This window comes from Chelon labrosus (assembly GCF_963514085.1).
Source record: "Chelon labrosus genome assembly, chromosome: 2".
NCBI classification, from domain to species: Eukaryota; Metazoa; Chordata; class Actinopteri; order Mugiliformes; family Mugilidae; genus Chelon; species Chelon labrosus.
This window is the reverse complement of record NC_140338.1, coordinates 2,534,397-2,556,459: the sequence shown is the minus strand read 5'-3', so window position 1 is coordinate 2,556,459 and position 22,063 is coordinate 2,534,397. Positions and strand designations below refer to the sequence as shown.

Below are 22,063 nucleotides of genomic sequence, written 5' to 3'. Positions count from 1 at the left end.
TCTGCTTTAGTATTTCCGGCTGCTTCTCCACCTGCGCAATTTTCAATTCGATTGTTTTGGATCAATAAAGATGGAACACATGGAGGAAATGTTAACTGAGGAGATACTCGACTCATCTTCTGGGAAATTTGTTGCCAATTGCTGAAAGTGAAGCAGGAAGTAGAAACAAAAATGAACCCGACTGACAAAGAAGACACAGCGCCCACTAGTGTTTGGGTGGAGTTGTTACAGAGACTGACGAGTATCAGCGTCAGCTACGTACATAGGTTACGGCGTCTATGTCCCTTAAATGAGCCTCTAAGAGTCATTGTGTTCACACTACTAAAGGAATGAGGTCAATTGTGGGCACATGTGATCCAGACCACCTCCACCTCTGTGTTGTGTCTTTTAAGCTGGTCTCTTGAGATCAGATCTAAACAGGACGGACGACAGAGAAGAGCTGAACAAAAGCAAGGACACATGAAAGAAGACTGAGGTAACACCACAAATCTCTGGAGCCGGTGACAACATTAGTTTTAGTGTTAATAATAATTGTTTTGAAAGTGAAATATCTCTAAATGAACTGATTCAGAAAATCACTAATTAGTACAGTAACCTCATCAGCGGTCCTGAGTCGGTGTCGGCATGACGACGACACTGACATGCAGATGATCAGGCAGGTATAACATTTATCTATCAGACTGATGGGTCATTAACCTATATATTAGTAATTATTCAAATTTCATCACATTTGAATGTCTGCATCAAACGTTTAAAACCCTTAAACTCACAAAGCCATTAAATGAGAAGTCATCTGACTGTCGTGCATCATACAGCTGATCCGTCCTCTAGAGGCGGATGAGAGAGACCAAACGTAGTAAAATAAAGGAACGTCCCTTTAATTTATTATTTTATTCTCTGCTCAGCGAGTCAGACGAGGCAGCGGAGCCTCGGCCCGCCTGCGTCACGTGACCGGCCCCGCCGACAGCGAACCTCTCCTCCGCTGCTGTCACGTGAGAAGAGGTTGACTGGAGGCCCGGCAACTGTTGCCACGGTGACAGAGGCTCTTCCTAGCAACGAACGCGTGGCACTTTGGTATTTGAGTGAGAGAGAGCACAAACGGAGCGGGGTGGAGGGAGGTAAGGGGGGGGGGGGGGTAGACGTGGCCAGAGGCTGCGGTGAATATTCACAGTTTACCAAAAGCTCTGAAAGGTGAGACAGGAGCTGTTTATAAAAACCTGACAGGGAGACGAGGTAACGGGGCTACAGACGGGCTCGTCCTGTGTTGGAATCAGATTCACAGATTTGGGTGGAGACGCTGCTGAATGCTGACAGTGAAGCAAGGTGGTTGATCAAAATGGCTCCTACTTGGTTATTTATAGGACGGGAAAGAAGCTCGGAGTTAGATTAAAAGTTTATTTTGTCACAGATGAATGTGTGAAAATAGAGACTGCACACATTTCACAAGACGAGGACAGACTTTAGGAAGCTACAGGAGACCAACTCTAGGAGAAGACAAGGAAGACAAGGACAGACTTTAGGAAGCTACAGGAGACCAACTCTAGGAGAAGACAAGGAAGACAAGGACAGACTTTAGGAAGCTACAGGAGACCAACTCTAGGGGAAGACAAGGAAGACAAGGACAGACTTTAGGAAGCTACAGGAGACCAACTCTAGGAGAAGACAAGGAAGACAAGGACAGACTTTAGGAAGCTACAGGAGACCAACTCTAGGAGAAGACAAGGAAGACGAGGACAGACTTTAGGAAGCTACAGGAGACCAACTCTAGGGGAAGACAAGGAAGACAAGGACAGACTTTAGGAAGCTACAGGAGACCAACTCTAGGAGAAGACAAGGAAGACAAGGACAGACTTTAGGAAGCTACAGGAGACCAACTCTAGGGGAAGACAAGGAAGACAAGGACAGACTTTAGGAAGCTACAGGAGACCAACTCTAGGAGAAGACAAGGAAGACAAGGACAGACTTTAGGAAGCTACAGGAGACCAACTCTAGGAGAAGACAAGGAAGACAAGGACAGACTTTAGGAAGCTACAGGAGACCAACTCTAGGACATTTAAGATCAGATCGACTGATACTGAAGATTAAAAGATCAGTGTTGGATCGGTTGGTCAGGACATCTCTCGTATGTTCCTCTACATCTATTAAATGTACGGTGAAGGCTGCAGCTCCCAGTCGTCACCATAAATACCGTCAGTGAGCAGCAGGTGAGTCAGCGTCCTTCATTCTCACATTAAAACTACTTTTCTGTGTAAACTCACCGTATCACGTAGGTGCGGAACGGTATGATGTGCTGCATGACGGCAGGAATGTGCAACCATATTCGGATCTGTGGACAAAGACATGAAGCAGCGTGTTAATGGTTGCCTTTATTAGACATATGAACTGAATAGTCCCTGGATTACAATTACAACGCCTCTTCAAATAAAGGACTTGTTTTTGTTGTTCACTCAGCTATAACTGGTTGTACTTAATAAACAGGCGACTAAATCTGCTCCAAAAATAATTAAGTGCTGAGTTGCTGCTGTTTAGATGTTATTCTACGAGCCTCCGGCGTAAGCAGCATCATCGTTTGCTGGGGGGGGGGGACTCACATTAGAGACGATGGTGATGAAGGCGTGGGCGATGGGAAAGGGGAGGCTCTCCGGAGTCCCCGACTCGAAGCACTCCTTCATCAGGGAGAGGCCGTGTTTCCCGCAGAACAGGCAGACGTAGCGCAGCAGATGCAGAGGCACCTCCACGTCCTGGTCGACGGGAGAGAAAACGGCAGCAACATCGGAGCGTTAGCCGCATTGGTCTTTCACATTTACCGGGAGTTAGGATCTAAAGATCTCTGCTTCTGAACTGAAGCTTCTTTCTGACTTAAAAACTAAATGTCTGCGTGGGTAAAGAACGTCTTGACTGAAACTAAACATACATTTATTTAGATAAATCTGAGCACATCATTGTCTTCTTGGCAGTAAATCAGTTATGTGCCTTCATAGCAGTCTTGCTCAATCGTCCTCCCACCACATTTCTTGCATCCTGTTCTTGATTCCTTCCCAAACTCTGCCCCTGAGCTTAATGAAAACTTTATTGTGGCGGTGGCGGGTTGGCGGGGTGGGAGGGAGTGGGGTGGGGGGTAAAAAGCTGTCCAACAGCCAGATTGTCCAGGGACACATTTACCACCCGCTCTGGGACAAGTGACTTCATCTGCAGGAAACCAAACCAGATGAAGAGCAGACAGTTTTTCTTTCCAAACTGAAAGTTAGTTGCACAAGAAAAAAAAACAAAAAAAACAATGGAGCCGCTGTTAACTGGTGCCATAATGAAGGCCTTGATAAAAACGGTCAAAGCAGACAGGAAACGTGGACAATCCTCAGCTTCAGAGACAAAAACATACGAAGCTGAACTACGATATCAGCCCTCTCTGGCATGAACACGAGACTCTTGTTCCACGCTCTTATGAGGAAGAATGAAAATGTTTTTAAATGTGTAAGGTATTTAATTGTATGAGTTTTTCTTTTTAAACCAGGCATGACATTGGCTGGCTTCATCAGATACCAGCTACACAGGCCTAGAATGACACCATGGACACCGTCTTAAACATTTTACATCTGATGTCTCAATCAGCAGCTTATTTATCCTCCCAATCTATTTGATGTCAATATTTGGCTTACAATATTTTATTTTATTTTTATTCATTTTATTAGTATTATTTATTTTAAGTTATTTTATTTTATTAGTATTATTTAAATTTATTTGGCTTACAATATTTTATTTTATTTTTATTTATTTTATTAGTATTATGTATTTTAAGTTATTTTATTAGTATTATTTATTTTATTAGTATTATTTATTTTAAGTTATTTTATTTTATTTTTATTTATTTTATTAGTATTATTTAAATTTATTTGGCTTACAATATTTTATTTTATTTTATTTATTTTATTAGTATTATTTATTTTATTAGTATTATTTAAATTTATTTTATTGGTATTATTCATTTTAATTTAATTTATTTTATTAGTATTATTTATTCTAATTTATTTCATTCATATTTTATTTGTTTAACTCTCTTGCACCTATTTTTCTTTTTACTAGTATTTTTTGTTTAATGTGCAGGTGAGTTACTGTGTCCCAAAGTCTAAGTATCCAGAACAATCCAGGCATTTTTAAAATGATCTTTTGTAGTTGTTAGTTGTATACGGGTCAAAACTTCTTCTTTTTCTGTATTAATGGTTGCCTAGCGTAAAAGATGCCAAAAACCAAAGAAGAAGAACCAAAATCATGTGACTAAACATGTCAGCTGTGTGGAGGAACTTTAATCTGAAAAATAAAGTCAATCGGACAGAAATGTGTAAATTATTTAAGTGGATGTTCTGTGAGGTGGTAGTAGTTGATCGTTAAATACCACATTGACTCAACAGCTACAACTGAGAAACGTTTCCTGGAGACGGCGTCAAGGAGACAAGTATCACAGCAGTGTCTCCTCTACCATTATATTGTTCTTTGTTAATTAAACTAAACCTTTATGAATCTCCAGGTGAAGATATTTAGTAATAGAAACTAAATTAACATTAGAGGGAGATACTCAATATATAAAACTAAAATGGAACCGGACATCTCTACTTATAAGTCTATACCAATAATAAATTCAATGAGGAAATTCAAGTTTGATGTTTTTACGGCTCAGCTGCGTCGAACGTTCAAGCTTCTGTCCCCGTTTTATCTTGACTCTGCTCGCCGGCCTCAAGGACTTTCTATTCCACGTCGATATCAAAAACAAAAGTCAAAATTAGGGATGCACCGAAAGTTTTCGGTCGAAAACCGAAAATGCACTTTCGGGCCATTTGTCGACGAAAAATCGCTGCGTTTGTTGCTAGCACGTGTTGTTTCGGCGATAAAAGTCCGAAATGGTTTGGGCTGAAAAAACAAAAATGCACTTTCGGGCCATTTTCGGTCGAACACTTATCACCGAAACAACACGGCCGAAACAGGATTTTGTGATGATGCAAGCAACAACCGCAGCAATGTTCGGCCGAAAATGGCCCGAAAGTGCATTTTCTTTTTTTTCAGACGAAAAGTTTCGGTGCATCCCGAGTCAGAATGGATTCAAGCTGAGTCTCTCAGAACGACAGAGCTGACGGAGGGAACTGGAAACCTCAGCTCAGACTGGGATTATATCTGGACACTCTGTCATCTGGTCAGATCTGAATCAGGAGCACACCAACTTTATCTTCTATAAAGTTTGTGAATTTACCCGCTTGTTTTTAATCCAGAGCTGCTTCAGTTGAGTCCAGCAGAGAAACACTAAAACTGAATTTAATCAGGCACACATGCGCCATCAATCTACTGCAACTCTTAAACCATAATCTGCTGGTGATTCTTTTCTCTGATCTGAACTCCAACAACAACAACCAATTTATTTCAATACTTTTCTTACACTCTGACTGAATTCAGCTAGTAGACGCACAAACTACTAGAGTAAAAGACAATCAACAGAAAATTCATCTGCAACTATTTAAGATTCATTATTTCTGAAATGTGTTTGTGTTCTGGTTTCCTCCGTCCTCTGAGACGGCACAATAAATATCAGAAGACATCTGGAATTGTGGAAAACAGAGAGCAGACACTATTTAATAATCATTCATCATTAAAGGAAGTCTTGTGTTAGCTATAAGCTACACAGTTAGCTTGAATGTACTGGCCACAACGTGCAGAGAGGCCTGATCTCCGAACGGTTCAATAACAGCTTTAAAGTTACCGTGGCTACGGCTTTGTCAGGTGTTTCAGGTGAAAACTACAGGAACGTTGTTGAAATTCATGGATCCTGAGCTGTAACCTGTGTTCAAGAGGCTAACACCTCACCTGCTGCTGATTTCCTTGACATTTTAGGTGACACAGTAAAAGCCGGTGTTAACAGAAAGTGAAATAAATGTAAGTAATTATCTTCTCCTTCCGAGGGTGGGATTAGGCACCACGTTAATCTGTTTGTTCCCGTTAATCCAGGACGGCTACAGCTCAGACAACAACTAAAACTAAAGAGCGGAAGGAGCAAAGTTTCAACGAGCTCAGAGATGATATGATCAATAAACCCGAGACTCTCCAGTGTTCATGTGGCTCCGTTATTCAAATCCAGGCCCCTGATGTCCTCGTCCCGTACACAAATTCTCAGCATGCCTGAGGCCCACATCTAGATTTCCTCCTCCTCCTCAACCCTCCCCTCCACGGCTCTGGATGCAGCACAGCTGTCGGGTTTAGGCCTCTGAGGAGCTTGTGCCGCTTCCAAATCAACAGCTTCAGGGCGGAATAAATGACAGAGATAAAACCAGTGCCACAAAACGAAAGAGGAGAAATCTAATGTCAATCTTTAAGCAGTTAAAAGACGATCGTTGGCTCCAAACTGCTCCATCAGTCACAATCAGGAGCCTCAGAGCTTATAGATCGTCTTATCAATGTCAGCTCAACGTCCAACTTATGAGTCAACGCAGCTGGAAACATGCAACAAACCTGCTTTAGAAACTAACTGACATCGACATTAAAAGCAGGATACGGTCTTATATAAGTTTCTTACGTTCATGTCGCAGAAGGAGCCGAGGATGTTGCTTTCATGAGCAGATATGTCCTGGAAAAACAAAAAGAAACAGACAAGAGAATCACACAGTTATAGAGGATGACGTGCAAAACTGGTGTCATCCTGAAAACGAAGGCGTTAGCAGGATTGTATGAACGCAGAGTAACGTTTAAAGGAGCTTAAAGAAAAGGAGGTTTGCAGCCTAGAGTTTGTCAGAAGCTCAGAACCTTGTGGCTGCTACCAGTATTAATATATTAACTACATTATTAACTACACGTCGTCTTTTTCAGGATCCCTTAAAGCACAGGTGTCAAACATACGGCCCGGGGGCCAAAGGCGGCCCGCCAGAAGGTCAAATCTGGCCCGCAGAATGAATATGCAAAGTGAAGTCTGCGACTTTTCAATGAAACTAACTGCTATGCCTAATTTGTCCACTTGTTTTAAAAAGAGAGGTGGACAGAACACAACACTGAGCCCCAGGACTAAACAGCAGACAGCAATGTGCTCAAATAACTCATAGGTTATTAACTTACTGGTCCGGCCCACTTGGGACCAAATTGGGCTGTATGTGGCCCCCCTTTTTTTACTTTAAGTGTATTTGTCCAAATATCTGTACTTTTAAACGCCTTTAAATATTCTGTATGACAGCGTTAAAGGTCGATATTCACATATTCTCACACAGATTAAAGTTTAATGTAGCATCCGATCACTTATTTCAAACTGAACGCGTTGAAAGAATAAAAGAAAATGATGCAACTGTTCAGATACTCAAAGCCAGGAGGCATTTAGCCTAGCATTTAGCCTAGCTTAGCATAAAGACTGGAAGCGGGGGCAAACTGCAAGCCAGGCTTTTAAATCATCACCTGAGGCTGTGAGTATCGAGGTGTGTGTCCGGGCTGTACTTACCTCTATGGTGGGGTGTGTGTTGTGTTTGTACGCCGTGTAGAGGGGGAACTGGATCTGGAAGATCTTGGCAGCACATAGCAGCAGTTTCTCCCTCTCCTCTGTGCTCCAGGAGCTGAAGGGATCCTGGCCGTCGCCGCTGCAGTCACTGCTTCCTCCAGCGCCGCCGTCGTCGCCGCCCCCAGACCTGCCGCTGCCGCCCCCAGCTCCCAGTTCTTCCGCCTGGGCTTCCACCGCTTGGCTGGCCCCCTGATCCTGGCTCTGGGTCTTCTTCTGGTTCAGGTCAGGCGCGTCCGTGTCCTCCTCGGCAGAGTCTCTCTCCACGTTGACGGGTTCATCCTCCCCGGGTGAGGGCGGCTGGGGGAGGGTGCCGTGCGCGGACTCCCCTCCGCTCCACTCGGACCCCGCTCTCTCCGACCCGGACGCGCCCCCTTTGCATCTGTGGTCCTGGACGCTGCAGAGTCTGTCTCTCAGGCTGCTGATCTGAGCGATGACCAGGTTGATGAGGGCGTAGACCAGCTGGTTAAACACCTCCAAATGCTTGTACTCCTTGAAGCAGCAGAGACATTGCCTGGTGACAACACACAGAGACAACAGGAAGGAAGTGTTAGAGAAGCTCAAGCCAAGACATTTATGGTTGCACTTCAGATATATACGCTGTAACTACGTCGTAAGCTTGACCTGGGTCCTCTCCTCGTTAAAGGGAAACTACTGTTTTTTACAACCTGGACCTTATTTTTGGCATAAAATACCATTGTTTACTCACCCATATAACTTTGGTGTAATTTGTAGTCCTTCAGGAGATATTTAAATCAGCGTATATCCATATAGTGGGAGTGAATGGGGCACCGAGACGCAGCCTCTAAATAACACATTATCTGCCACGATACTTGTTCATTTCGCAAATATTTTGTTATGATACCCTAGTGCTATTCCCCGTTGAGTCCAGAGTTACCTGTTATCATCATCCAGGGTCTGTAGATTGACCTACTAACCTCTGACCTGGATGATGTCATCTCTGAGCGCCGCACGCACCCGCAACGGTCGGCTTGTTTACCTGTAATTTGCTACTGCTATTTTTTTTTGCAACATGGCTGAATATTTATCCGATTCTGACGTTGTGGACGAACCGTAGCAGTAGCAAATTACAGGTAAACAAGCCGACCGTCGCGGGTGCGTACGGCGCTGAGAGATGACATCATCCAGGTCAGAGGTTAGTAGGTCAATCTACAGACCCCGGATGATGATAACAGGTAACTCTGGACTCAACGGGGAATAGCACTAGTGTATCATAACAAAATATTTGCAAAATGAACGAGTTTCACGGCAGATAATGTGTTATTTAGAGGCTGTGTCTCGGTGCCCCATTCACTCCCACTATATGGATATACGCTGATCTAATTATATCCTGAACGACTGCAAATGACACCAAAGTTATATGGGTGAGTAAACGATGGTATTTTATGCCAGAAATAAGGTCCAGGTTGTAAAAAACAGTAGTTCCCCTTTAAGCGTCCTACACGTCTTCCCTCTTTTCTGTGTTGCAGTAATCTCACTTTATTGGCAACAACATGACCCCCTCGCTTCTACATGCAGTGCTGTGAAGTACCCAGATGAACTCAGACTAAAACACATTTATTCATAATGATTACGTTTTTTGTTTCCCGATTCAAATTGATCTTCGTCTAAAGGGTCTGATATCAATTCATAAAATCCTCAGATCGATTTTTAAAACACACATAACTCTCCTGCATCCTCCCGCTGTGGTCTCACAAAGACTGGTTTCACGTGACGAATCTTGTGAGATTCAAAACGTGACAGAAGCTAAAGCTCTGAGAGATGTTTGGATTTAAAAAGTATAGCGACAGAGGAGAGCTGCACAAAACCAAAGACACATGAAAGATGAAAAACAAGAGGGAGAAGACTGAGGAGGTAGCACAAATCTGTGGAACCAAGTGAAAGTGTTTTCAAAGTGAAATATCTGCAAATGAATCGGTATCGATTGAATCAGGACTGCGACATCCATCCTATTCTCTACGACTGGTTATTCAAGTGAGCCTCTCAGGTCACTTTCAAAAAGTATCTTTAAGCTAATCTGATTTCATAAATGCTGGGAAACCATCTTGAAAGTTTAATGCGACGAGCAAACTTTGAAAATAAAGACAGACCAGTAGTGCTAGCTGTTTATCTCTGCAGCAGCTGTAGTCCAGGTAACTTTGATCAAAGCCAAGCAGCTCAGTAGTAAAAGTCTTCTTTGGTTACTGCTTGAACCCTTACCGTCATGCTCATCTAACCTTCTCTCAACCCTTTATAGGGCGAAGAACCATATCTGGTAACTTCAGCACACGTTTTTAACTGCGTCTCGGAGCCTCCCAGTGAGGTTTAGCATGTGGTTTTCACTCAGCCAATCAGAGAAGATCAAGGAAACATCCTCAGATCAAATCAGGGTCAACTGTGGTCTACACCTCTGTATGAACGCTGAGCGCTATTAGGTTCCACGAAGAAGACGTGTCCTAATGTTGTCTAATGTTGACGAGTTGACAAAAAAAAAAAGATGTTTGACTGAGACTGGTTACTAGAGGATGGTTTACCAGCTCGTATGTAGTTAGTCTGATGTCTGCTGATGAGGTTGAAGTATAAGATTCATTAAAGAACTGAAAGAACACAACCTTCTACCTTCTAACGTCAACGTTAGTCTCGTTAGGGTTTCACACCAATGAAAGCTAACCCAAATTCATCGTTTTACTTAAACCTGGTACTAGAAAGTTCGTCGTTCGGCACTGACCTCTGAGTCCAGGAGCTGATGTAACCCAGAACCCGCAGGGCATGTTCCTTCTTCAGCTGGAAACCTCCTTCACTGCCGTCTGCATCCGATACTGAGGAGAAACAAGACAAGACAAGACACCTGTTGAGGAAGGAACGTCATTCTATGTTGTTTAAGTGTTTGATCAAACGCTGCAAGCTGAACAGAGACTGGTTCTCTGGCTGGAAAGTCCTACCACGGTGCCTGGTCTGGTCTAGGTGGGTGCTACATGTCTAAGGAACATCCACAACAATGAATGCCAGGTCCAGAAGTTTCCCAGCAGAACACTGAACTGTCACAAGATGGTTTAAATGTTATCGACTTCTCCTGTCAGTGGTCATAATGTTGTGGCTGATCTGTGTACATATACATATATATTATATCAACGTCCTTTTATAAGTTTTGTGAGATAGGGTGGGTTCATACTACCAATCGTTCCCACATTTTGTGAGACTATATCTTCAACAATCTGACATTAGAGCTCATTTTGACCAATTATTGTAATAATTAAACATATATATAACACATTATTCACCTCACATGACAGCACTGATTCCTCTTTGACCTCCAGCACTGTGTTTTCACAGCTATTCACAGAATATTTGCAGTATACGTGTCCATACACTCCATTTTAAAATCATACCTAAAGACTAAGGTAGATTCTTTTAACCTCTTTCCAAACACAGACTGTGAAGGAATTTCAGCCGTTCCAGACATAAACGTTCCTCCTTTAGGTTCTAAACAACAAGAAAACGGTCCTAAAAATAACTGAACAGGTTGCAGAACAATACAGAGACAGATCATATCGACACCGGCCTCAGATGGGCTCAGACATTAAACCCTGGCTCCAGTCTGAAGCTCCTGTTACTGTGCAGGTCTTCAATGAGCCACAGCAGTCACACCCAGTTCAGGGGCATCAAGTGTCTCCAGATGAATCACTGACCTGAATCTGGCAGCAACAACAAGAAACAGCAACAATAGGATCCAATCTGACATTTTTCGGCCGCGCCAAATCACTTTAACAGAAGTTCCTCAGAGGCTTCAGGACCAGGGTGGACTCTGAACATCGTCTTGTTCTGGGTATAAACAGATCTGTGTGCTTTCCTGCAGCAGCAGTCATGAGGGATGTGGTTTCACTGCTTTAAAGATGATATCTGGGATCAGACCCACAGGTGCCAACATTCACCTCCTCAGTTTATGGCTGCAGCTCGGCGTGAACGCGACCCCCAAGGTGTTTGTTGCACATAATCTGCAGATTAATAATGAATATTTGGCATCATAGACACCCAGCTCACTGTTCTGAATCCAGGAGAGTTTATCCGTTTGGTCCGGTGTGAACACAGCAATCACTGTGTCCTGGAACAAATGAACCAAGCTGAGTCTCAGCCCCAAACCCCACGGACCGATATGACTACAGTAATGGTAAATTCAATTTCTTTGTCTCAGCCACTAGAGATGCCCAACCTCCCCCTTCCTAACGTAAGATACCAGGTCCTTTTGTCTTTGTAAATTGTGATGTCTGGACTCAACTTTGCACCTAAATACAGGTTTACTGGTGTAAAACACACCAACGGGGGGACGGCGCTGATACCTGCAACAGACAAAAGGGTGTGAAAACACTTCCTGGAGGGGCCGACCCCTGCAGCAGACAAAGGGATGTGAAAGGGGTGTTCCTCAGGTATAAATGTTTAGGTCTCCCCATATTTGGGGTCTTTCTTCATCTTTGACCGCTCACGTGTTGACTGACCTTTTCATTGCAAAGAAAATAAAAACTTCTCGGGCGGCAGAAGTCTCCATTTCATTCTTCACCGACAGCAGAGAAATTTTCTACAACACGACCTTATAATGACATAACCAAGTACCTTACTGTCTTTGGACGACGTTCTTCTCATCAGTTACACATTAAAACCTTTTTTTTGCCTAATAACATCCGATACAGATGTTTTTAAGATTCAATATCGACCGATTCGAGTCCAGATCTGATCCTAAACGTCCTAGAGTTGGTCCCCTGTAGCTTCCTAAAGTCTGTCCTTGTCTTCTCCTAGAGTCGACTGGATTCAGTCCAATAATTCTTTCTGTCAAAGTTAATGTCGTGTGGAGAGAGATGGAATCTGTCCACTAGGAGCAACTCTTTAAGAATCTTTAGGAATACGGCTCCTGATCTTTGGTGGTTATTTTGTTTTAGGTCTTCCACAAACCAAAACCACGTCCCTGTAGCATCAAAACATCTTCGTTGCCTGGCGTCAAAGCTGCCAATAATCGAGGTAGAAGAAGAAGAAGAACCAAAATCCTGTGACTAAACATGTCTGCTGTATAAAAGAAATTCACTTTGGAAAATTAAGTGAGTCAAACAGAAATGAGTAATTTATTCAGAGTGGATGTTTGTTGAGGAGGTAGTAGTTGATCATCACCTTGTGTTCTCTACTCCAGAAATGTTCTGGTCATCCAACGCTGCCATAAACTCCCTAACCCTCTCTGGAAGATGTTTCTCCTTGACGCTGTCTCCAGGAAACTTTAAACGTTCAGTGTTTGTTGTTGTTGTTGTTGTTGTTTGGGTGCAGCCTTTGACTGAGTGTTGGTAGCACTGAACCATGATCAACTACTACCACCTCAACAAACATCGGCATTGCACAATTTCCTAATTTCTGACTGACTGGCTTCATGTTCCAGAACGAAGTACTTCTACACAGCAGACATGTTTAGTCACATGATTTTTACTTCTTCTTTTTTTTTTGGCAGTTTGACGCTCGGCAACAAAGAGGAAGAAGACGTTAGTTAGTTTTGGTTTATATCAGACCTTAAACAGATAACTGCTACGATACGATCGTTTTTTTTTAAATTGCCTGGATCGACCCCGATCTCCGTCGCCTACACGTATCCTAGATACTCGATCAAACTCAACACGTTGCTCATGAATTGAAGTCTGACACATGAACCACCAATAAATACCAGAGGCCACACTCACGGCCGATTCATTTCCTCAAATCCAAAATTATGACCAATCACAAAACTGCAAGAACGTACAGTCACAATGACACACACTTTCACACACCAGCGCCCACTCACAACCCGGGGGTTCAGCGTCTTGGTCATGGACACTTGGTCATGTGCTCCTCGTCATGTGGCGGGGATCAAACTGCCAACCCTCTGGTTCACGGACAACCAGAGTGAACTCAACGAACCGGAGACTCTGACGTCGACACAGAGTCTTTACTGTCCCACAGCAATGATGAGGTGCATGAATGAGCAACGCATTGTTCTGGCAACAGTTGACTTATTATTAATCCCCCCCCCCACCCCCTCCACACACACACACACACAGCTGGTATCTGAAGGTTGCTATGTTATCAGCTCCACACTTCATCTGTACAGAAACCTAACAATCGTTGCACAGCAGCAGCAGCAGCAGCAGTTGTTGTTGTTTCCGGGTCGTGTTTCACTTTTTATCCTCAGCTCTACAGCTCAGATCGTTTCTTTACTCAACCCGAGGGATGAATTGTTCAAAAATGTCTCGTCTTGGACGTTATTTTAAAACTTCAGCTGCAAGTTTATGTCCCAATAAAAGTTTGAAACAAATTGAAATTAGTTTTTTGTGCGATAATTTCACAGATGGCTTTTCTTGACCTACATTGCTGTGATAAATATGTAAAGAGTTGTTTTTAAGTTCTAGATATTCCGGTCGTAACCAGCTCATCCTGTTGCCGTGGATTTGAGCTTTAACTGAAAAACACTCTGCGGTTTTATTCAACGTGTCCATCAGAGCATCAGAGCGCTTCACGTGTCTTTGCACAGCAGACAGTTAAACTCGAGTTAAACGCAAGAGACACAGGCGTGAATAATGGTCAACACAAGCGTCTCAGAAAGTCCCAAACGTGTGATTGAGCCTTTTATTGGACAACTTTGACTTCTAGGAATATTATCTTTGATGCATCCTGAATTTTGAACAGTTTAGTTTGTAAATGAAAGATTCTCAAGACCGAGGGACGTCCCGACCGGTATCAGATCAGATATTTAGGTCTGCTATAAAACAAAACCACATCCCTGTAGTATTAAAAAAAAGTCTTCTTCCTCTTCGTTGTCTAGGAGAAGACAAGGAAGACAAGGAAAGACTTTAGGACGCTACAGGAGACAAACTCTAGGAGAAGACAAGGAAGACAAGGACAGACTTTAGGACGCTACAGGAGACAAACTCTAGGAGAAGACAAGGAAGACAAGGAAAGACTTTAGGACGCTACAGGAGACAAACTCTAGGAGAAGACAAGGAAGACAAGGACAGACTTTAGGAAGCTACAGGACACCAACTCTAGGAGAAGACAAGGAAGACAAGGACAGACTTTAGGACGCTACAGGAGACAAACTCTAGGAGAAGACAAGGAAGACAAGGACAGACTTTAGGAAGCTACAGGAGACCAACTCTAGGAGAAGACAAGGAAGACAAGGAAAGACTTTAGGACGCTACAGGAGACAAACTCTAGGAGAAGACAAGGAAGACAAGGACAGACTTTAGGAAGCTACAGGAGACCAACTCTAGGATCAAATCTAGTGACACTCTGGGATCAGATCAGGGGGCGCAGAAAAAAAAAAACTTGATGGGGACATCTCTACATTTCATGGCCTGTTTCTTGTTGTATTTTCGGGGGGAGACAGTGTCCCTGCAGCGTTACATCCCCAACGTTGCAGGACACATTCAGTCCAGACAATCAGTTGTTCCATCGTCTCCAGTGTTTGTCCCACGATGGGACGACAACTAACAGAGACAGACTGGATTCGCTGTAGCAAAGCTCAAATTGAGTCAGATCACTGTCCCAGAGGACGACCGACACAGAGTGTAGCCTGCAGGCGTTTATAAAAATGATCAGATCTTCAGTAGTTATTTATTTTAGCTCTGCTGTGAAACAAAACCACGTCCCTGTAGCGTGAAAAAGTCTTTGTCCTCTTCTGTTTTAGAAAGACTTATTGGACTGAATCCAGTCGGAGAAGACAAGGGAAGACTTTAGGAGTCTACAGGAGACCGACTCTAGGACTAAAATTGGATCTGGATTCATATGGGCTGATGCTGAATATTAATGATCAGTATCAGTTAGTGGGGGCAACAAAAACCTGATCAGGACGACTTAAAACAGGTTTGACATTCTGATAACTAACCCACACATAGATTAACACATATTCTGGATTAGCGGTGCGTTTGGAAACACCAGACGACACAGATCCCTCGTTGTAACGTGGAGTTCTGTCTCTGTCTCCGTCTCTGTCACAGACACAAACACTTGCTGTTGCTGCAAATGTGAGGTCGCAGGTCACCTACAGACAGAGCACATGGAGCTGCCAGTCACGCTGACAGAGCAGTCACAGCTGACGGCACCCCCCGCTGTGGGACACCCATCCCCACCAACACACAGTTATTTACACTGCTTTGAATCGAGGCACGTTTTAAAAGGCCTCGTGCAAAATACAAAGCACCAGACTTCAACGGTTTTCATTGTTGGACGTGTTGAAAAGGGTCTGAGGAAGGAATCTGAGGAAGGACGATGATAAATGACCTCCGCGGCATAAACAAGGTTTTTATATCTCCCTCCTTCCATCACCGTAAACTCATCGTGGAGATGGATATCAAAACGTAATAATCACTGGGACGAACCAAAAAGCTAGCGTAGCGTAGCTATTGTTTTGTTTTGTTTTTGTCTTAATAAAAGCCCCAAACTATGACGCTATCCCAAACATTAAAAACTATTCATACAGCATGAGAAATGTCTACATATAAAATATAATAATGAGTTTTCAATCCATCTTTAAATTACCGTAATATCTCTTTTACTGGATTTAGCGACAAAGAGCAGCAGTCTGTGTTGTTCATCAGTTCACGTACAGGAAAACTAAACACAAGCTGCTGAGACGTGACTTTCTATTGACAAATGTCTGTAAGACTTAACAGTGAATAGTTCTAATTTAGTTGTGATCACTTAACTTAAAGAGTTGGTCTCCTGTAGCTTCCTAAAGCTTTGGGGGGCGGGTAGTAAAAACAACACAAGCACCATTCATCCTGAGTTACAGCATTGGGACACCGTCTGGGACAATTCATCTCACAACTGGACACACACACAATACTGAATCTCAAAGTCCTCGTGACTCAACATGAGACTTTGTGGAGTGGTCCCAGGAAAACCACCTAGTCCTGAATGTGGACTAGACCAAGAATTCAGGAGGAAGAGGACACCAGTGGAGCCCATCACCATCCAGGGCCTGAAGGTAGAAGTAGTGGACCACTACAAGTACCTGAGAGTCCACATGACCAGCAGACTGGACTGGAGGGACAACAGTGATGCTGTGGACAAGAAGGACCTGAGTAGACTCTACTTCTGAAGAAGATCAGGTCTTTTAATGTCTGCAGCAAGTTGTTGGAGACTTTCTACCAGTCTGGACTTTGCTGTAGTTTGTTGGGGAGCAGCACCAGCAGAAAGGACATCAGTAGGATGGTCATGTTATTGGCAGTGAGTTGGAGACGTTTGTCTCAGTGAGGGACAGGCAGGAGGACACTGGACAAACGTCTCTCCATCATGGACAGTCCATCTCATCCACTCCACCAGACTATAGAGGGACAGTGGAGCTCATTCTCCAACAGACTGATCCAGCTCCACTCCCACAGTGAACGCTACAGGACGTCATTCATCCTCTACTCTGTCCAGCTGGACAACAACAACATAACTCATGTTATTAATGTTAATGGACACTGTTACACCTTAATATCATTCCTATTTATATAATATATATTCTTTGTCTCCATTTCTTGTTCATTTGCTAATTCTGTACATTTTTGCTTATACTGTTTTTATTATTTTACTATATTTTACTTCATCTTTCTTTTACTTGTGGTTCTTAAGAGTGTTTTTTATGTGTAACTAAGCTACTGTGACCAAGCACTTTCCCTTGTGGATCAATAAAGTTGATCTAAGTCTAAGTCAGAGAACAACGCACCGCAACCCAAACCTCTCACGTCTCCATGAGTGGAGCTGAGGAGGAGCAGTTTTTAGAGATCAATGTCACGGAGAACCTGGTCAAGGTCATCACACACATCCACGCCGATTAAGAAAACTCAGGAACAGCTGTATTTTTTCAGAGGGTCAAGGGAAAGAATGCAAACTGGGAACCAGACAAACGACCGTGAGCTGTGTGTGTTTGGAGGAAGCCTCTGCAGCAGGTGTTTATGGGTAACGTCACACACGAGTCGTTCATCCCTCAGATCGGTTCGTTTTTTGCGCTGACAATCATCGCACTCCATCCCCGAACAAATCAAGCTAGCAGGAGAGGGTGGTCTCAGCCCGGATGCAACTGACTGTTTCCTGCAAAACCGCAGCCAATCACGAAACTGCAGCGTTGACGGCGTGTCAGAGCTTCGTCACGATTGTCCTGTGAACCGTGGTTAAATGCAAACCTGAAGTAATATTATACCCAAAGAAATACAGCTCCCTAAAACGACCGAGAATATCTGCACCCATCTACTGAGCGTCAACACGCAAGGTCCCACAGAGCAACAATAAATAAAAGACAATTGCTCATTCAAAGTCCACTATAAAGCCAAATAAACGTTACGTCTGAGCTTGAGCTTGGGTTGACTTCTTTGATTGTTTAGGTCTGAGGCGCAGATTTGAAGGAAAAGGCTACAGACAATGGGGTCCCTCCAGCTTTATAGAAACGCTTTGTGTTTGGCCCTTTCCTGTTTCCACAATGTCTCGTTGCCCGAAGCCAAAACGTGGAAGAACGTGACTGGCCTGCAACCAGCCTTCGCCCCAACACTGTCAAACGGCGGCAGGACAGGTCTCATTGTTCAGCGTCGGGGGTCGACCACACGCCAGCACCCGCTCTGAAGCAGCTAACCCTCCGTCGCTACCGTCCTCGTCGCCTGAACCAAGCTCCTGTGGAGGGGAAGAAGCTGTAGAAGATCAGGGGACGTAACAGCTGCACGAGTTTTTATTTAACATCCAAATGAAAACATAACAAATTGAGAGAATAAAATCCTTCTTAGTTTGAATTCGTGAGCCATCCTACATTCAGGTGCAGGACAACAATGCCCCCCGAGACCAAAGCCAAGTCTGGTCCATAAAGAAGTGTTTTTTTCATTTTGTGTGGAAGATCTTGACTGTCCTGAACCAGTCCTCGCCTCAACCCCATCCAGAAGAACTACAACTAACGTCCAACATTAGCGGTCCACCACACTTTTAAATACCTAGACACTCTCGTCTCCGCCGACCTCTCCTCGTGATCAAGAAGGCCCGGCAGCGAACTCGCTTCCCGAGGGCGCTCAGGAGGAACAACTCGGAGGACAAGCTGCTGGAGACCTTCTACCTTCTACAGATCCTGCACTGAAAGCCTCCTGACACACTCCATCTCAGCGTGGTACGCTAGCTGCACTGACGCAGACAAGAAGAGGCCGCGCAGAAGATTATCGGCCGCCGTCTCCCCTCCCTGGACTCCCGTCTACGACTCCCGCTGCTTAAACAGAGCTGGAAACACAGCTCAGGACAGTCTGCACCCAGGACGTCATCTGTCCAACCCTACTGTCCTCTGAGAGGCGCTACAGGTGCATCAAGACCGGGACAAACAGACTAAGGAACAGATTTTATCCCAGAGCCGTTACCCTGCTGAACGGAAACATGCACCATTTATGTAATGCTATTTCTCTTGTTACTACATCTCAACGCACTTGCACTTTACTTTATATATTCCGAACGCATACTCAGGACCACGTATTAACTGTTGAATGCTGAAAGATGGTTGTTTAGTGCCCCTGTCCTCACCTGAACCAAAATCTAACATCATATAGAACGGAAAGAATCTGTTGGAGACCAGGCAGATGTAACAGAGTCACAATAAAACACAATCATCCGTCTGTAACTTCACCACTTTGAGACGTGTTCTGTACAAACATCTGAGGATGACGGTCCAGAAACAGGTGGTCACGATTTAGACGACTGAAGAAAAACAAGATGTTTTTTGTTTTGTTTTGTTTTTTAAAAATCATCTAAATCAAAAGTGTCCAGATTTTCTTTTGTGTCCTCCTCAGTTAGACTTAGTGTAGCCATGCTGCGTTCAGGTGCAGCTCTGTGTTATAGAGGATTCCTACAGGGAGGAGCTTTCACTTCACACACACACACACACACGACACAATAGGATGGACACGGACTGGAAATAAATAAATAAACACACACACACACGACAAACACACCACCTCAAGCAAAAGCATTTATCCAAACCCGTTATAATATAATAACGTTTTGCTAATTGTTCTTCACACACGCCTACATGAAGCAGGGCCCCGGTTAGCAGGCTAGGTTAGTTCACGGCTAAGTTTTTAGCAATTTAGCAAACCTTGCATTTTACGTTTGATGCCTTAACTTAGCACTGTGGATTAAAATACTACAAAATTAGAGCTGAATTCAAAAGCAAAACAAGGAAAAGGCGAGTGCAGCTGATGTGGTAAAGGGCATCTGTGGAGAAAAACACACAAACACACACACACAAGCTACGGAGGATTAACGGGGTGCTATGTGCCAAAATATGCGCCTCGATGCAGCCATTAATTCTCAGGGTTAGCTCAGTCGCCGCTAGCTTGGAGGGGCAACATTTAAGAGACTCGCCGAAACAGGCACAAGAAGAAATCTGAATTGTTGATGTCCGTGTGTGAGCTCTGTGAACTAGAGGAGGTGTAACAGAGAGAGGGTTAGCTGGGCCGCACAACACAATGGGTGGCAGCGGAGTGGACAGCTAGCAGACTGACCTGACAAACACATCAAACAAAGTCAGGCTGCTCGCTAGCTCCGCGGAGCTAACTCAGCTAGCCAACTTCCAAAACGGTGCAAACCCGGGGCTCTCAACGGCACCGGGCGTCGGTTAAAACCCCCCCTACACACGATGCTGCCGTATCCGAGCCCGTGGCTGTAATGTCACACACACACAAGAACCCGTCGAGGTCGCTAACGCTGAGAGTTAATTCAGGAGCTGGAGTCCAGGTGTTTGACAGACAGGGCCCCGAAAAAACTGCAAAAAAAGGGGGGGATTCGCTTCAGCGTTCGTATCAAACCGACACAGTCCGACACCCGGACGCGGCTCGGGAACAGGCAGCCGACATGTCACCGCGTCCGCTGTCTTGTTTTTGTTGTGACAAAGTCTAGATGGAAAGGCGAGGCAAAGTTATATTTAGCTAGCCGCCGAGCTAGCACGCTTCCCATCCAGCCTCAGTGGAGGGTTCGATGCTAACGTCAGAGCGGCTAACTCGGGCTAATAAAACGGGATTTGTTTACTTACTTTCATTTAAAACCTCCACCAGCTCGGCGCAGTTTTCACACATTGTTCATGAAGAGGAGAAGAAGAAAAGAACCGAGTGCACCTCCTCAAACCATTGCGCTGGAAACTGTTGTCGGCTGGCAGTTGGTTGTTTTGGGGGTAAAAAAAAGGCCCAGTGGAGGGAGTGATTGGTGAAGGTTATGCCACTAAACGGAGCCAGTGGAGACGGCGGAGTGCCGAACGTGATTTGCATCCACGCGAAGTTGGTGTACGCCAAAAGTTGAGAGGCACGGGACGGTGGAAATCGAGTCAGTCTCCGATCTGAGCGTTACTTGAGAGAGTAGACACAGCGGCCATGTTGAAAAAGGAGGGGAGGGGAGGGGGGAGGCGACACAGCAGCATGTAGATGGTTCGGGATTCTCCGGCCTGTCTCCTTCGACCGTTCGGGTTTCTTCGGTAGTCTCGCGATATCTTGTGTGTGAAGCAACGTTTACAACCTTTCCTGGAGATCTCAAGGGCAAACGCGGTGGAAACGCGGAACAATAATGTGGATGGCTTACATTTTTATTTTAGACTATTAATATATTTTCTAATATCCGGATTTAAAAAAAAAAAATAAATAAAAAACTAAAAAATGAGTTTTATTAAAATAATTTGCCTCTGTGTGACACTACACTTATTAACTTTTAACATAATTTTTTGTACAAGATAGATTTGTTTTTATTTTTTTGGTCAGTGTATTAATTCACTTCATTGCAATTTCGTTTCATTTTTAATATTCCATATTTTTAATATTTTTATTTTTATTGTAAATATTTTTTATACATATATATTTCTATCGTTATAACTTATGTATGGTATAAGTGTAAATCACTGTTTGTAAATTTTACCTGTTTGGGATTTATTTCTCTCCCTCTCTCTATGTGATGTCTTGTACTTCTTGTAGAATTATATTTTAGGCATAATCCAGTGCAAATTATATATAATAAAAAGTACACAATATTGAATAACCACGCTGAACAGATACTTGACAACAACTCTTAACTTTCTTTTCCCTTGATAACTTTGCATCAGAGCATCGTTTATTTATTTAGAAACTTTTTCCGTCCATATAATTCTTGCCATCTCAGCACCACAGTGGCTTTAGAGGTGTAACAATTACCACTGTAAGATAAAACTTTATACACACCGATCAGGCATAAGATTATGACCACCTTCCTAATATTGTGTAGGTCTCCTTTGTGGTGACTCATCAGAGAATGGACATGGGCCTTCTGAGGGTGTCCTGTTGTTAGTGGGGGGTCTTTGAGAGGAGGGGCCTCTGTGGATCATCCCACAGATACTTGATCAGTTTGGGATCTAGTGAATTTGGAGGCCAGGTCAACACCTTGTGCTGTTCTTCATGTTTTTTTTTTTTTTTTTTTAGTTGTTCCTAAAGTGTTTTTGTGTGTGTGTCTGTGTCAGGCTGCATCCTGCTGGGGATGGCTGCTGCCATCAAGGAGTGTCATTGCTATGGGGTGGGGGTG

General features: G+C 43.8%; 1 protein-coding gene across 2 annotated transcripts in view; it reads right to left on the bottom strand.

Annotated features, from left to right (window-relative positions):
* Nucleotides 1-20,887, bottom strand: part of usp34 (ubiquitin specific peptidase 34) — a 61,610-nt gene extending 40,723 nt beyond the window's left edge. For both annotated transcript variants that reach the window (XM_084563135.1, XM_084563136.1), the window contains exons 1-6: nt 20,559-20,887; nt 10,242-10,332; nt 7,460-8,027; nt 6,554-6,604; nt 2,592-2,741; nt 2,259-2,326 (exon numbers count right to left, since the gene is read on the bottom strand). In XM_084563135.1, coding sequence (XP_084419261.1) covers nt 2,259-2,326; nt 2,592-2,741; nt 6,554-6,604; nt 7,460-8,027; nt 10,242-10,332; nt 20,559-20,601 — 971 coding nt within the window. In that variant the 5' untranslated portion in view covers nt 20,602-20,887. The remainder of the gene's footprint in view (nt 1-2,258; nt 2,327-2,591; nt 2,742-6,553; nt 6,605-7,459; nt 8,028-10,241; nt 10,333-20,558) is intronic.
* Between the last annotated feature and the right edge of the window lie 1,176 nt (nt 20,888-22,063).